General features: G+C 38.1%; 1 protein-coding gene across 10 annotated transcripts in view; it reads left to right on the forward strand.

The window, feature by feature from the left end:
• Positions 1-15,200, forward strand: part of LOC103478353 (ankyrin repeat and IBR domain-containing protein 1) — a 37,671-nt gene that overhangs the window by 10,371 nt on the left and 12,100 nt on the right. For all 10 annotated transcript variants that reach the window (XM_081617070.1, XM_081617067.1, XM_081617072.1 and 7 more), the window contains 10 exons: positions 1,631-1,839; positions 3,474-3,562; positions 4,339-4,483; positions 5,025-5,191; positions 5,853-5,941; positions 6,800-6,930; positions 11,646-11,780; positions 12,700-12,786; positions 13,318-13,384; positions 14,449-14,594. In XM_081617070.1, the coding sequence (XP_081473196.1) occupies positions 1,631-1,839; positions 3,474-3,562; positions 4,339-4,483; positions 5,025-5,191; positions 5,853-5,941; positions 6,800-6,930; positions 11,646-11,780; positions 12,700-12,786; positions 13,318-13,384; positions 14,449-14,594 (1,265 nt within the window). The remainder of the gene's footprint in view (positions 1-1,630; positions 1,840-3,473; positions 3,563-4,338; positions 4,484-5,024; positions 5,192-5,852; positions 5,942-6,799; positions 6,931-11,645; positions 11,781-12,699; positions 12,787-13,317; positions 13,385-14,448; positions 14,595-15,200) is intronic.

Here is a 15,200-nt window from a genome sequence, read left to right on the forward strand (position 1 = left end):
AGTCGATTTGGACTAACTACTGAGTCAGTGTGTTAGAGCTCAGATTTAATTTGCAACCTTTAGACACCAATTCTCAAAGTGGATTCACTTAACATCTGCCATTTGGTACAACTTCTAAAAAGCTTGTAATGTTTAAAACATCATTCAATTTGAAACTTTTCAAAACTGTCGTCTTTTTTAAAAAATTGAACCTGGTTTAAATGCAGTAGCTGTCTGTTGAGCCGCAGATGCTACATGCAGGACATGCCTGTGGGAGCTTAGAGGAAATCAAGCAGTGCTATATTTACTCGCCTATGTCATGGGAAATACCGCCTGTCGGTCGGAAGAGGATGAAACGCTTCAGGATTTTCGTTAATGTCTAAAAGAAAGGCTTATCGTCTGCCGCTTTTAGAAACTTTCACAGATTCCCACACTTACTGACTTCTGTTTCATTATCAGCCTTTTTAGTTGACTTATCATGTTTCCTGCTGCTTGCCTGCTTGTCAGTCTTTCTGTGCTTCTAATAATTTACATTTTCTAAATGTGAAACAAAACTTTTAATTTCAGACTCATATTTAATAGCTGAAGGCAGGAAGATAGGGTTATGCTCACTGATTGGTTTTAATTGAATGGAAATGGGGGGGATTGTTGCGACATTCATTATCTAAATGAGGCCATTTGGAGTCGGAGGCATTTGATTGCTGCTGAAGCGTGTCTCGAGGCTGATAGCGTCCTAATTGCAGTTGACCCGGTCATGTTCCTTATTTTAAGAGGGGAGAATATTTGGACTGAGGCACGGTCTGCAAGTCACTCCCAGTTTATCCTCAAAGCCTCTCAAATTGGTTTCTGTAAGTTGGCGAGCTGTTCTAAAACACAAAACCAGGTGGCAGCAAGTTTCTGTCTACTGAAAACACAAAATTATGTCAACTTTAATTTAGCATTGCCCTAGCAAATGGGCTAAAATGAAAGTTTTAAGATGACTTTTTTTTTAATAAAATGCAAACTTCTTCATAAAACCAATTTGTTTTTACTGGGCCAACCTAATTTAGCTTTTTTGCATTGTAACATTTTTTCAAAACACTTATTCTGTAATCTTGTTCTACTTCATTATGGCCATTTTATTTGTAGAAAATGATGCAATTGTGAAGAATTTTGGATTTATTTATTTATGGATCTAAATCTCCTTGTTTATGCTGTCCTTACAATTGCTTAAGATCATTTATACTCTTTAATACTTCTCTTGCTTACTTTACTTGCTTGTTTTTTAGAGAAACATGAATCCTGACACTTTTCCCTTAGCCAACTGTAATTTGTGATGTGTAGGTAAAATGCTGAAAAAGTTGGGAACATTTTTCACTATATATTAAATGCATCATTTCTTAAATCCATTTTTGATCAGTAAATGCTGCTACCATCAGCTTGTACTTGGATACCCTTGATGCATAAATGAATAAATATATGGAAATTGGACTTTTTTTTTTTTCATTGTCAGTTGGATTAAAAACTACCACAGCAACAAAGGACCCTCAGTTTTTCTCTTTTGTATGTTGCTGCCTTCAGAATGAGAAAAAATTAATTGTAAAAGTCTGAATTGGGAGGTCAGAACCAAAAGGAAAAAAGCCTGATTAGTTCATCTCCATGTTTTTGTCAGATTGGGACCGAGAGAAGCTTCTGGAAGCCTGGATGAGCAACGCCGAGGAATGCTGCCAACGTTCAGGGGTGCAGATGCCCAACCCACCCCCTAGTGGCTACAACGCTTGGGACACACTGCCGTCGCCCCGGACGCCTCGCACCACCCGCTCCTCCATCACTTCCCCAGACCAAATCAGCCTCTTAGCGGGAGATGACGATTCCTCTCTGGTGAGAAATTTGCAACGTTTTTTTTTTTTTTTACTTTTTCTTCCAGTTTAGAGGTTTGTGTGGTGCTGATCCGTTTAATACAGAACATTCAGGTTGGAATAAGGTTTCTCTTCAGTATGCACTGTGATGTAAATGCATTACAGTGCTTACGGAGGCTTCTGTTACCTTTCCTCTTGAAGTAGTTCTCTGTCTGTCTTCAGCCGACTCCATGGGGATGAGTAAGGATTTGCTCCAAAAAATCTGGAGAATAAGTTGACTTGCACTTCCTTCAAAGAAGGGGGTTGAAAAGAAGGTTGTTTGGTATTTTTTTTCTTTTTATTTTAATTCAGATAAAATCAGCTGTAGATGTAGTGGAGATGTGAAATTGAAAAATGGCAGTCCGGAGAGAGCATAAGGCTTTGCCGAGCAGTTTGACAAATGGCTCTGAGCATACTAGCTCAGTGTAACATCTGGCTGATTTTGGATGACGTCTGCATGGTTCCAAACACATTATTTTTTCCCAGTCGATCGTATTAGCTCTCGCACATCTACATTCGTTTAGGAGTCATTATTTGTTAGTATTAGTTAGTTTGTTTGTAGTAATCGGTGTGCTTGCCAGTTGTCTGACCCACAATAATAAACACTAACAGAACCCATCCTCGTTATTCTCCAAGAGACAAAAACGGTTTTGTTGATTTTGGTTTAAAAAAGTTGAGAATCGAGTAAATACTGACATACTTTCCGGAAAATGTTAAAAGGGCAAGATTTGGGTTCTTATTGATGAATGACCAAGACGTCTGTGCTCATAATATAAATATAAAGATAAAGGTGATGAAAGGCTGCCTTATGCTACAGTTAAAATTGATAGCTGTGGAAATTTAAAGTTTAGTGTTGCTATAAATCAAGAGACTGGATATATTTATACATAGTTGGCTGGGACACTCATTGGCAGTCCAAGTTTGCCTTAAAAATGAACCACGGTGTATAATTACTATAGCTTACAAATGTAATTTATTAATTGTCTGGTGAGTAATTGTTCTATTTGACTCGCACTGTCTGCACGCTTGGCTCTTCATGAGCGTAAATGCACTGTGCCAAGTGCACTCAAGGACTCATTTAAGTCTGCAAGTTGATTTTTATCATGTTCTCCATCCTAAATCAATAGTTTTATTGTTGAACTACACTGTCTCCTCTTTGTCTTTTTGTGCGGGCCAGTCCTCCAGTATAACAGCTCCTGTCTCTCTGGCCCCATTTGTTTTGTTCGTGGGTGTGAGAAAATACATCTGCTAACAGAACGATCATCTGTGATGCCCGTTGATTTTGAGAGGTCATAATCTTAGCAGCGTTATCTTTCATAAACCGACCTTTGTTATTGTGGGGGCTCGCACCTACGGACACGTCTGATTAGTCACCGCTTTCCTGTCCGTTTATATTCCAGAGGATAATGAAGTCTATTTACACATCTAAATATTTTGGAACGTTTTCTCAGAAAGAATATTCTTGGTGTTTAGGCTTGAATAAAACACTCAAAACGAAACAAACAAAAAACCCAAATCAAAAACAGTGACAAACCGGTGCATGTATTCTATGCTAAGACTTCGAAGTTTCATTGTGGCCTTGTAGTCATCTTTCTATCTTAATGTTTTGTCTCTCAGTGTGGTATCTGCATGTCTTCCATCTCCTTCTTTGAGGAACCTGTTGACATGTCCTGTGGCCATGATTTCTGCAGAGCATGCTGGGAAGGGTAAGTAACAGAAATCCAAAAATCTGGATTTGCTTTAAGTATGGGTCTCCTACAAACACCAATGTGAAGGCTAACATGGATAAATAAAAGCTGTGCTGTGGTATCAGACAGGAAGAGAACGGTGGACGGAAAAACAACCGGCACGCAAATTAATCAAGGATGTGTTCCAGGGAACACTGTACAGTTTTCTTTGTACTTTAATTAACAGTAATTATTTTGATGAAATGAGTATGTTAATTATAACATGCCAATAATACTGACGCATTAGTCGCTGATTCATTTATTCTAAATCACCTTGTTTAATCTAGTCTACTGTTGCAGAGCAGCATAAGAGGGAAAATCCTGCTATGAACTGCAGTGTTTCTATGGATGTTTTTTCAGGATAAATATTCATTTTTATTTCATAAAAAAAAAAATCTAATAAAATATAAAGATGCAAAAATACTTCAGATATTTTTCTCATTTATGAGTTTCATCACAAAGGTTGAGCATTTCTTATGTGTTCAATGTAAACTCTGAAGGGTGAAGCCTAGTTTTGCTCCCCCGTCAGTGTTTAATCTGATTATTATGCGAATAAGTAACTTCTGGTTGCTTCATATATTACAAAATATATGGAGAAATTGCATTTGTGTCAAAATTTGTTTTGAGGCTTTAAATTAAAATGTCTATCTTAAAAAATTGAAGGGGATATTTTGTTGAAGTTATGATGGCAGTGAAGTTTTCATTAGTGTTTACATAAATCATTGATGTCTGTAAAACCTGTGTCCTTTTGAAAGGTTTCTCAATCTAAAGATCCAAGAGGGAGAAGCGCACAATATTTTCTGTCCAGCCTATGATTGTTACCAGCTGGTGCCAGTAGAAGTCATCGAAAGCGTGGTCTCCAGAGAGATGGACAGGCGATACTTGCAGTTTGACATAAAGGTACATTTAGTTTAATAAGCATCTCTGTTATTCATGCAGATGAACTCTTGAGGAGAAAACCTCAGAGTTCAGGTCAGAATCTTGGAAACTGTTGTTAGTTTGAGACTGTATTTGTACTTCCACATTGATTTCTAGAGGTAAGGGTTTTTTTCTCAGAAACAAGCTTTTATATATATATATATATATATATATATATATATATATATATATTTCTTAAGAAGTAGCTCTCACAAATCAACAATAATAACTCTGTCCTCACCTGTCAACATGTGTATTTGAATCAATACCTGTCTGTCCTTAATTAAAAACGGCTAAGATCTTCTATACAACACAGAATAGATGAGAAATTTCTTCATTAGTGATAGTCATTCATAGGCCAAGATTAGGACTTTGAGCTCCCGAAATATGGCAGCATTTCAGAGTCTGTTTTAATCTGTAAGCTTGTACAGTCGTTTCATTCTCACTAACCCCATCAGCTAAACCACCAATGTTTTGTTGAACTGCTGACTAATTTAAATCTTTTTTTTCTCCCTTTTTGAAGGCGTTTGTGGAAAACAATCCAGCGATACACTGGTGTCCTGTTGCAGGATGTGAGAGAGCAGTACGACTAAACGCTCAGGCCCCTGGAACCTCCAATGCAGACCCTCTAAGCTTTCCCCTGCTTCGGGCCCCGGCAGTAGACTGCGGCAAGGGCCACCTCTTCTGCTGGTCAGTAAGATGAACAGTGCTGCTTTAGGTTTATGCTGCTCATAAAATTGGCAGACTTTAGTTTATTTGACTGTTTTGGCTTTTCAAAATTAGCTGAGATATAATACTGGTGAAAGAAAAGTTTGTTTTCTGTTTTAAGAGCGCTTGTTTTACATTGTTTTTCTCTTGTTGAGAAGATGGCTCTCTGTGAACTGAAGAAAACCTTAAGATAAGCTCATTAATTGCTAATTCTTTTTGAAAGTTTGGAGTCTGTTCTGTTTTTCATATTCATCACTGCCCTTGCATTTACCTTCTTGCCCACTGATCTAACCTCTAGCCCACCATGATTAATCCTACCTACTTATAATGATAATAGCTTAGTGCACCTCGCTTCATTATAGCGTTCTTGAAAGTGGCTGGTGGGTACCCTCAGGAGTTTAATTGACACAGCATTTGTTAGGGGAAACGGATCTAACATGGGTTCAGCTTTAGCCATTTCCATAACAAGGAGAGTGTAGAGATGAAATGCAGATTTAGCCGTCTGAAGGTGAACCAAGGCTTTTGCGGAATAACTTTTTTTAAAGACCTTTCTTGTTTGAGTGCCTTATTTTAGATTTTATTCATGTTTATTCAGAAAGTAAACCGTGCTCTTCCTACTTTATATTTATATGTACTTTATTAGGGAGTGTCGAGGAGAGGCACATGAACCCTGTGACTGTGACACATGGAAGCTGTGGCTTCAGAAGGTCACTGAAATGAAACCTGAAGAATGTGAGTATTTATAGCTGTTTTTGTACTTCCATTAGTTTCCAGGCGTGTTGCGTTGTTTCAGTTTTAACAGCTCATACACAATTCTGACAAAGTCACATGTGGGTTATTTGTTCTCTTACTAAATTTGAAATGGTTGTACACAAGAACTAGAGTGTGTGTAGTCTATTAATATGTTTTTTTAGCTTTTCCCAATTAATTTCTGTTCTGGGAAACCTATTAGATTACTGGGTAGTACATTATTATTACAGAATAGTTGGTGTGTTATCGCTTAGATCGTTTATTTGTCTGCGGAATAGTGATAGATTTGGGAATAAATTGCCTGGTACTTCTTCATAGTAATTACAAGCAATTTGGTAAACAAATTAAATTGCACCATTTTCGTGACAAATTATAAATTAAAAAGATTAACCCTTGTATTGGGAAATTGGTGCAATGTCCAAGAGCAGTAATTGGACTGTAAGCAATGTAACAGATGATTTAAGATGACCCAAGTTGCTCCTGAGTGCCAGTTTTGTTGATGTGACGGGAGAAAAATAATGGCAATTATTTTGTTTTGGTGCCATCTCCTGTTCGATTTCCCCTGATTCTCTTTCATGCTGGCATTTCAAATGACAGATCAGAGATGCTTTGTTAATGGCCAATTACACTGTTCAAATGTGTGTACGTGTTGAGAGTGGGTGCATTGGTGTCCTGGGAGATGTCTGTGAAATACCTGAGCAGCACACATTGCTCAGGCAGGGCAAGTTCCCATTCAGCGTAGTAGTTTGTATTGATGCTGGTGTAATAGTCATTCTTATTTGATCTCATTACGTTTTTATTTGTTGTGTTTACTCCTCCTCTCCCCTACTCCTGTTGCAGTGGCTGGCGTAAGTGAAGCTTATGAGGATGCAGCGAATTGCTTATGGTTGCTCTCCAATTCTAAACCCTGCCCCACCTGCAAGTCTCCAATACAGAAAAACGAGGGCTGCAATCACATGCAGTGTGCTAAGGTACGCTACAAAAGTTGGTTTCCACAAACTTCTTACCAATGTGACATAAAACAGCATCTACTGAACATGAGTCCTGTTTTCCTTTTGAGTTTTACAAGTATAGTATTCTCCGCACTATAAGGCGAACCTAAAAACCTTCAATTTCCTCAAAAGTGACTGTGCGCCTTATATTTGGACCAATATTGAGCCACAACAGGTGTAGCAACTACGGTAAGCAGCCGCCGACTTCATTTTCGCCCGTAGAAGAAGAAGCACGCGGTGCATGCTGGGACAGTTGTCAGAACGCTGGTTTGTTAATAAAGTTTGACTGACCTATCTACTTGCCGACCTGATAATTAGGTCGTCTGCAGGTCATTTAGCACCACATTCTCCACAAACATGCTGTGCGTGAACGGAGAAGGGTCACCATCTTCCGGCCACGTCCCGGCCCAGTTGCGGAAGGCTCTCCTCGCTGACCCGAGTTGGACTGTTTTGTTGACATTCTTTAAGTCAACAAAGTGGCTTTAGATATTCATCCGGGGTGCTTTGACTAGGGCTACCAAGGGACCAGCTCCTATACATTTAAAGCCTGGGGTATCGGGGGAAGAGAGACAGAGACTGCGGCGGCAGCGTGTCGGTTGGTCTGTGTTGTCCAGAAAGCAGTTGTTCAAATGTGTACAATATCGCAACACCAACACCGTGAGTGAAACAATGACTGGGGCAGCCTACTATATAAAGTACTCGGGGACCACTTTATTATTACACATCCATATTTGGATGTGTAACAAATCGCGTCCCGTATAGGTTCAATACGGGATGGGCGGCAACCCTCACTGCAGCGTCTATTCTATGCGCCTTATAATGCGGTGCGCCTTATATATGAAAAAAGTTTTAAACTAGGCCATTCATTGAAGGTGCGCCTTATGATCCAGTGCGCCTTATAATGCGGAAAATACGGTATCTAAGAAGTTCTTCATACTGTGTTTTGTTTTCTTATTTATACATGGCCACAATTAATGGATCAAACATAAATTATTCATAATTTCATCTTAGCATGACTGCTTGAGAAAATTTGAAAGCAATTTGATACTTTCCAACCTAATAAAGATCCAAACTTAATCAAAACTTGAATATAACTGGATATAGCAGGTAAAAGCTGATTAACATCTACCTCCTGGAGTACAACTGGATTAGAGACATTTAACCGAATATTAAAGGGCTTGTATGTAAATATTTGCGCTTTTAGGTATCATTATGTGCATTTAATTCCTGTTTTTAAAATTCATTGATGTAAGGTTGTGCCGTAAATTGCAAATATGTCATCTTGACTATAAGTAGGTCCAATATTCATATTGCAAATGACTGGAGTGCATTTGTGATATGTCGCCTAATATGTACCAACTGTTATGAACTTGCATTTTGAAGGCTAATGTAACATTTAACCAGTTGGCGTTTCACGGTAGTAGACGCTCACACCAAATAGAAATGACATTGTTCAAAATGCTAAAGGTCACACAGTGTAGGAAATGCAGATGAGATGGAGAAGGAAGAAGATCTGATATAGTCATTGCAGGATTTTGCAGAATTGTGTATTTTATCAACTCAAACTGAAAAAAGAACATCATAAATGACTAAGCCTCATGAAGAAGATAATGAGCCAATGTAAATCTCCAAAATCTTGCGATTAGATTCAGAATACAACTTGGTCTGAATAGATAATTCATAAGCTACCACTAAATCAATTTGACACCTCATATGTTGACACACTTCTTCCTATTTTTGCAAATTTAGGCTCCCTTTAAGCTCTTAAGTGGATTGTTGTTCGATACCAATACATTAATTTTTTGCTTTGATGTTTTATTTAAACCATCCAGGTAAATTTTTCTGAGTTTTTGCTGTTTTTCAATTATACGATTATTTCCAACCTTCTCAAGACATGAGAAGGTTTATTTAATCTTACGGAGCAAATTATTTATCTTTTTTAACATTTGGAAGTGTCAAAAAAAAAGGCTGTAACAAAACCTTACATAAAAATGAGCTTTGGAGTTTCAAAATAAATACTTTTGACTCTGCTGAACACACTGTCATGATTCTGAAGTGTCGAACATCTTTTGAAGTCTCTTGATCCATTTTCGCACACACAGACTCCATCCCTGAAACTGTTGAGATGTTCCAGAGGGGCAAGATGTGGGAATACTACATTTCCTTTGATCCTCTTGAGAAGTCAAGTAATAATTCTGCAATGTTGTAGTATCTGAAGGAGTCAGTGATTCATACTTTTTTTTTTTTTTTCTTCATTTATACACGTCTTATCTGTATGCAGCTCAGCTTCTGCTTAGTGCCATTCTGGCTCGTCTAGTTTGGAGACACAAACAATAAAACTAGCAACGTGAATTATTAACCTTTCCCATCTCACAGCTCAACTTAATAACAAACGGCGACCTGCTGACTGTGAATCAACAGCCTGAAGAGGACTTCAGGTTTACATGTTTACACAGAAAATCCTTCTTGGAAGAAACCAATTACACAAATAACAGGAAGAGGCTAGTGAAGGACCATCCATTCTGGCAATGACTAACGATAGTCTGCTACGTAGTCAAGGCTGAAGAACTGGTGAAAAGTGTTTGTCAGACAGGTGATCAAAAAAAATTCTTATTGCTAAGGCAACACATCTAGCTGAAGATAAATGATGGTTTGGGGATGTTTTTGATGCAGTTCCAGCCGATGATGCTTTTAATCACATTTCAAGGCATATTCAATCAACACGTTTATTACTCTGTCAAGTTGTGCTGTGTTTTACCTTCAGGAACTTATCTGAAAGGTTTCAGTGTTGTCAGGCTGAAGGACGGTGAACTCTGTCCAAACTCTGCTGCACAACAAGCCCTTTAGAAGGAGGACCGTGTTCTGTTAGTCATCTGACCTCCACCTTTTAAAAAGGCTTTGGGATCAGCTTCACCAAAATGTTCAAATCCTTCAGCCAAAATACAACATGACAGCATGGTAAAAAGTAAAATATGTGATTATAAAGACTATAATTCAGTTCAGAAATGCTTTTAATTTCCCTTTGGGATAAATAATGTTGTTACTTAAATATTCCAAGTTTCTTCAACAAGTCATCATAGATGGTGATTCTGTGGGCAGAAAGGATCCCTGGTTGCAGTCAGTCTTACAACAAATCTGTAGAGAGCTCTGACTGAAGACTGTTGCCGTTTCCCTAAAAGAAGCAAACTCCAGAGAAAACGGAGTAAGCCAACTAATGTAGCAAGCCAAATAACAATACTGCTACAGATATGTGCTTTATTTAAAGTGTTAGAACATAAGGGTTTTAGATTCTTATTTGAAGAGTCTTTATTTTAAAAGATGACTTTATAGTTTTTAGGAGATGGAGTGTGTTCACTTTGTAACATAGGTTTAAAAGATAAAAGCTGTTTAAAAATTAGATGGATTTCTCCGGGCCCTCTGTAAGCCAGATTCTGTGTATTTTCCTGTTTTTTTTTTTTTTTGTTTTTTTTTTACAGATAAATTTTTTTCCCTTACTTTTGCAAATTAATTTGTGTAACAAGAATGGCCTTCAACCAAGTGTTAGATTTCATTTGTACTTTACACAGCTTGTGAAAATTGCACAAAGGGTGAAAATCTAAAGATTTGTTTTTTGTCTTAACTTTTTAAGGTTTTTTTGTTTCAAGTTTAGATTTATGAAGGGAAATTGTGACTGCATGTTATCTGATGAGTCCAAACTACAATTCCTGCTATCACTGTTGCACGTTTCCCAAAAAGAAGCACACTGCAGTCATACTGGCGGGATGTTGCTTATTTTACTATGTGACAGTCCTGTTGCTTCCTCCACTGGTTAAAGGGGCTGACTAGAGACTTGCGATTCACTTTGGTGAAATGGAGCTGCCTTCGCGAGCTGAAAGGCCATGTGAGGCTGAGCCTCTTGACCTGTTATTACCTCGTAAAAAATGGTTTTAACCTCACTGCTGGGAAACATGGGAGATAGTGTTGCCAAGGAACTGCCATCTTCTTCCTTCTGTTCTTTTGTTGCATTTTTTTTCCTCCCCTTTTGTCTGTCCATTTTACACCCTCTTTTTTTTGTGTCTGTACTTCCATTTACTTCCCTCCCCTTCGCCTTCCGCTCCCCCCCGCTTCTTAGCTTTCGCATTGGTTTTTCTGAAGTGTCATGTAAGTGTAGTGTTACCAGGACAACACAGATGTCAGCCCTTTGTGTCGGCTAGCTTGTCACCCATAGAAGCACTTGTGACATGGAGAGAAATTACTTAGATGCAAACGCGCTGCAGATCCAAGCACTTGATGCGTTTGTTATTCAGCAATGCCGATGGGACTGGTTGCTAACGTTGTCGGTGTGCCTTCTGGTGGCAGCAGACTGCAAGGAACTGTGACATCCTAAGAGTTGCTGTTATGATGCAAAACATAGTTTCCTTTATCCTCTGTTTTTAAGACATAAATGAGAAGCTTAGTTCAAGTAAATAATTTTACTTTCCAACTTAAACTCTTCCATTAGCTTATCTTTTGTAACTGATTGTAATTCAATTCATTTTCAAGGTTTTAAAGTGGTGGGAAAAAAAATCAATAGTTAAATCAATTATCTGTATCTCAGTTTCTAATTTACCACAGGGTAGGGCAAGTGAATATTATTAGTTTGCTCTCTAGTCTCAGGAGTAGCATCTGACTGCAGCAGATGCTGTAAACGAGACATTGCTTTTCTGCTCCGCCAGTGTAAGTACGACTTCTGCTGGATCTGCCTGGAGGAGTGGAAGAAGCACAGCTCGTCAACCGGCGGCTACTACCGCTGCACCCGTTACGAAGTCATCCAGCAGGTGGTGGAACAGTCGAAGGAAATGACAGAGGAGGTACATGCAGCCACACTGGAATTGGATTCTGTTATATAAGAGTTGTACGTTATTTGCAGTGATTCCATCCCAGTAAGATGTACTGTCTTAAATAAGATTTCACAGCCATGTGTGACAACAGGGAGCAGACACGGTTGCGTGACGGCAGCTGTTATTTGAGTAGCCCCCTGTTGCGATGATGTAAAATAAATATTTCGCAGGCAGCCAAGCTTCTTCTCTGTTTATTAGGTTTTTTTTGTTTGTTTTTTTTCTCATGAAAGCATTAACTGTGGAACAACTCAGTATTTAATTTGATTCTTATGAAAAAATGGAGAGAAGGTACTGCTTGCACTGTTATGGTAAAAAGAACTAGAAAGGGGATTATGAGAAGGCAAATATATGTGCAATTGATGTTCATACATTTTGCCCAAGCACTCAATAAACTATGCCAGCAAAGGCAGTGTTTTTGTTGAATTATATTGACAATAAGGTAATTGTAATGCACTGGCAGGGTTTTTCTTAATCCTCTTATTTATGAAACAGAAACAAATATGTAGTAAACCACATGAACCTCATATTTTATTCATTAAGGGGTAGTCAAGGGCAGCTTTTGTTGGGAGAAAAAACCTGTTGATTTAATCATCCAATACCTCATCAAAAACTTAAAGGAGTGCTTCTTCTTTTTTACTTAATAGTGTGAGCGTAAAGTCATTGAAAACACAAATTAAACACGTTTCCCGTCACAAAGTCTCCTGCTCACAGGTGAAAAGAAGCTCATTCTTAGTCTCAGTTTGCATTCCTCCCAATCATCAGTACAGATTTCAACTTTGGCACGGCTTCCTTTGACTCCTCGGATGCAGGGTATTAACACTTTGTCTGTTAGGGAGAACAACATGTTCAGGAGTTTATTGACTGTGACTGTCTCGTCACGGCTTTGCAGGCAGAGAAGAAGCACAAGAGCTTTCAGGAACTTGATCGTTTTATGCACTACTACACACGCTTCAAGAACCATGAGCACAGCTATCAGGTAAACTTTGCCTCCCTCTTTTGTTTCATTTGCATATTATACTGACAGGCGTGCAGGCCAAGAAACCTTGGGGGGAAACTTATCTCTCAGACAGGCATTCATTCTTAAGTCCTAATCTACAAAGGTTGAACCTTTTTGTATAATCCAGCTGCAATGTTATAATGTGCAATTATATAAAGTAACAGCTGAAGTAATTAACTGTTCTCTTTTTTTTTTTTTTCCAACTGCAACCTTTGTATTTGACATCTGACAACATGTCAACAATCAGTGTACACAGGTCATTGTAATAAATGTTTCAGTAGAAGCTTTCCTTTATTGTCCTAAAAGCATAAAGACGAAGGAACTTTTCAGGAAACAGTGGCTGGTTTATATTTTCATGGTTGATTGGCATATCAAGTCTATAAATCAATCTTATTACAGAAGCCATCTCTTTGCACTGCTCTGTTTAACTTCATCTCTGTCCATTGTTTGGTGAGGCAAAGTTCCCAATGCTGTTTAACGCAACAATGCAACCTTGTGTCTTCCTCGTAGCTCGAACAGCGCCTGTTAAAAACGGCCAAAGAGAAGATGGAACAGCTCAGTCGAGCCCTCAGTGGAAGTGAGTGTTCAGTCTGCCATGACAGTGTAAATATTTATTACACGTTTATCTGCAAATTTGTTGCCATCTTTGGTATTAAACATTTGTAAGCTGGGACATGAGAGTAAAAATACCTAGAGAAGTCACTTAATTAGGTACATTTGTAGTATTTAGCAGGCTGTACTGGGCTTCTGCACAGGTTTGAAAGTACAGAGCTGAAATTTATGATTTTTTTAACTTGGACTTTGCCATTTTCCAAATTCCAGCTCTAGAACTTAATGGAACACAACATAAGTAGCCAGAAGCATTTCCTGCTGATTTACTGCACAATGCTATGTGTTAATAGGAAAAGCTCAAAATATCATCTGCTGCATATTAAGAAGATTCCAATGATGCAATGACTGATGGTTATTACCACTATTTCACTGTTTGCTTATATTTACTTTGCAGATAATTGCACCCAAATTTCCTGTGAGCACCACTGAATGCGTCAAACTTTACCACACAGCTGTGACATTTGCTCAATTAACTAAAAGACAAACATTTTTATTTCAGATGTAGAATATAAGTTGAGCACAGTTTCTAGAAATCATCAAGACACATTTTAACTCAAATCTCAATAAAAGTGCTTCTGTTTAGCAAAGGTGGGTTTTGTTCTAATACAAAGCAGTTTAGTTTTATTATAATCTGATGCATGAAATAATGTCGTCCTCAGAGTCACCCCCCAGATATGGATAAAGGTTTGAATTCTGAACTCCAATAAAAGATTGTGCCTCCTTGCATTTTTCTCTGTTTTTGTCATATAAAATGTAGAGTTTTTTCCTTACGGAGCCCTCTTGGGAAAGAAATGCATTCAAATTAGACCATTAGTGTCAGCGTAATGCAAGAGAATTGAAATTCATAACACATAAAGGGCAGTGCACCTCTTGACACCACATCTGTAACTTAAAAGAACAAAACCTGGAATTGATTTTGTATAGGTGCTTTGTTTCTCGGATTTCTCAAACTAAGGTGAAATAATGTAGGTGGGGTTAAAAGGCCGTGCTAAATTGTGTTTTCTGACTCTCCCTACTTGTCTTGCGTAGGGGAAGGAGGCCCCCCTGATACTACGTTCATCGAAGATGCGGTCCTAGAGCTGCTGAAGACCCGCCGCATCCTAAAGTGCTCTTATCCTTATGGGTTCTTTCTAGAGCCCAAAAGCACAAAGAAGGAGATCTACGAGCTTATGCAGGTTTCAGAGCATCTTATTGAAAAGAAATACCAACTTCCACAGCAAGTCTGTCTTACATGGGCCAATACAGATGAGGGGCTAAAGATTTATAGCTCATGATCTTCCCCACATACCACCGTTAAACCAGCACATCTCATCTTTTTGTTATTGGATGTATGAATACCAGTACCGACACAGAATGGGCTTTTCTAAAGTTTTGCAATTTGACTATTTGTACTACAAATGTCTGATTAAATGGTCGGCAGAAGAATATTTCTACACCGCCAGTATCTGATGTGTCAAATGTAGCATTGGAATAGAGTAATGGCAGGGAACAAGGTTAAGTAGTGAAACTCCTGACAAACTAGTTAGTTTGCAATAGTGCTAAGATTAATAAATTAAAATACCAACTTAAATGTGACAGTATTTTTTTTTTTCCTTTGGAAGTTTTGAAGCTGCTACAACAACTTCAAAACCCTTGTTCTAGCTATTCTCTTGTTTTCTTAGTTATTTTTAAAAATCAGAATCAGTGGTTCTGAAAACAGGATTTTAATGTTTAAAAAAATAAATACAAAATTATTACAAATATAACATTTTAAACTTTTGCATCTTAATTCAGCAAGTGTT

Source organism: Poecilia reticulata, chromosome 16 (assembly GCF_904066995.2).
Source record: "Poecilia reticulata chromosome 16, P_reticulata-male-v2, whole genome shotgun sequence".
Lineage (NCBI taxonomy): Eukaryota > Metazoa > Chordata > Actinopteri > Cyprinodontiformes > Poeciliidae > Poecilia > Poecilia reticulata.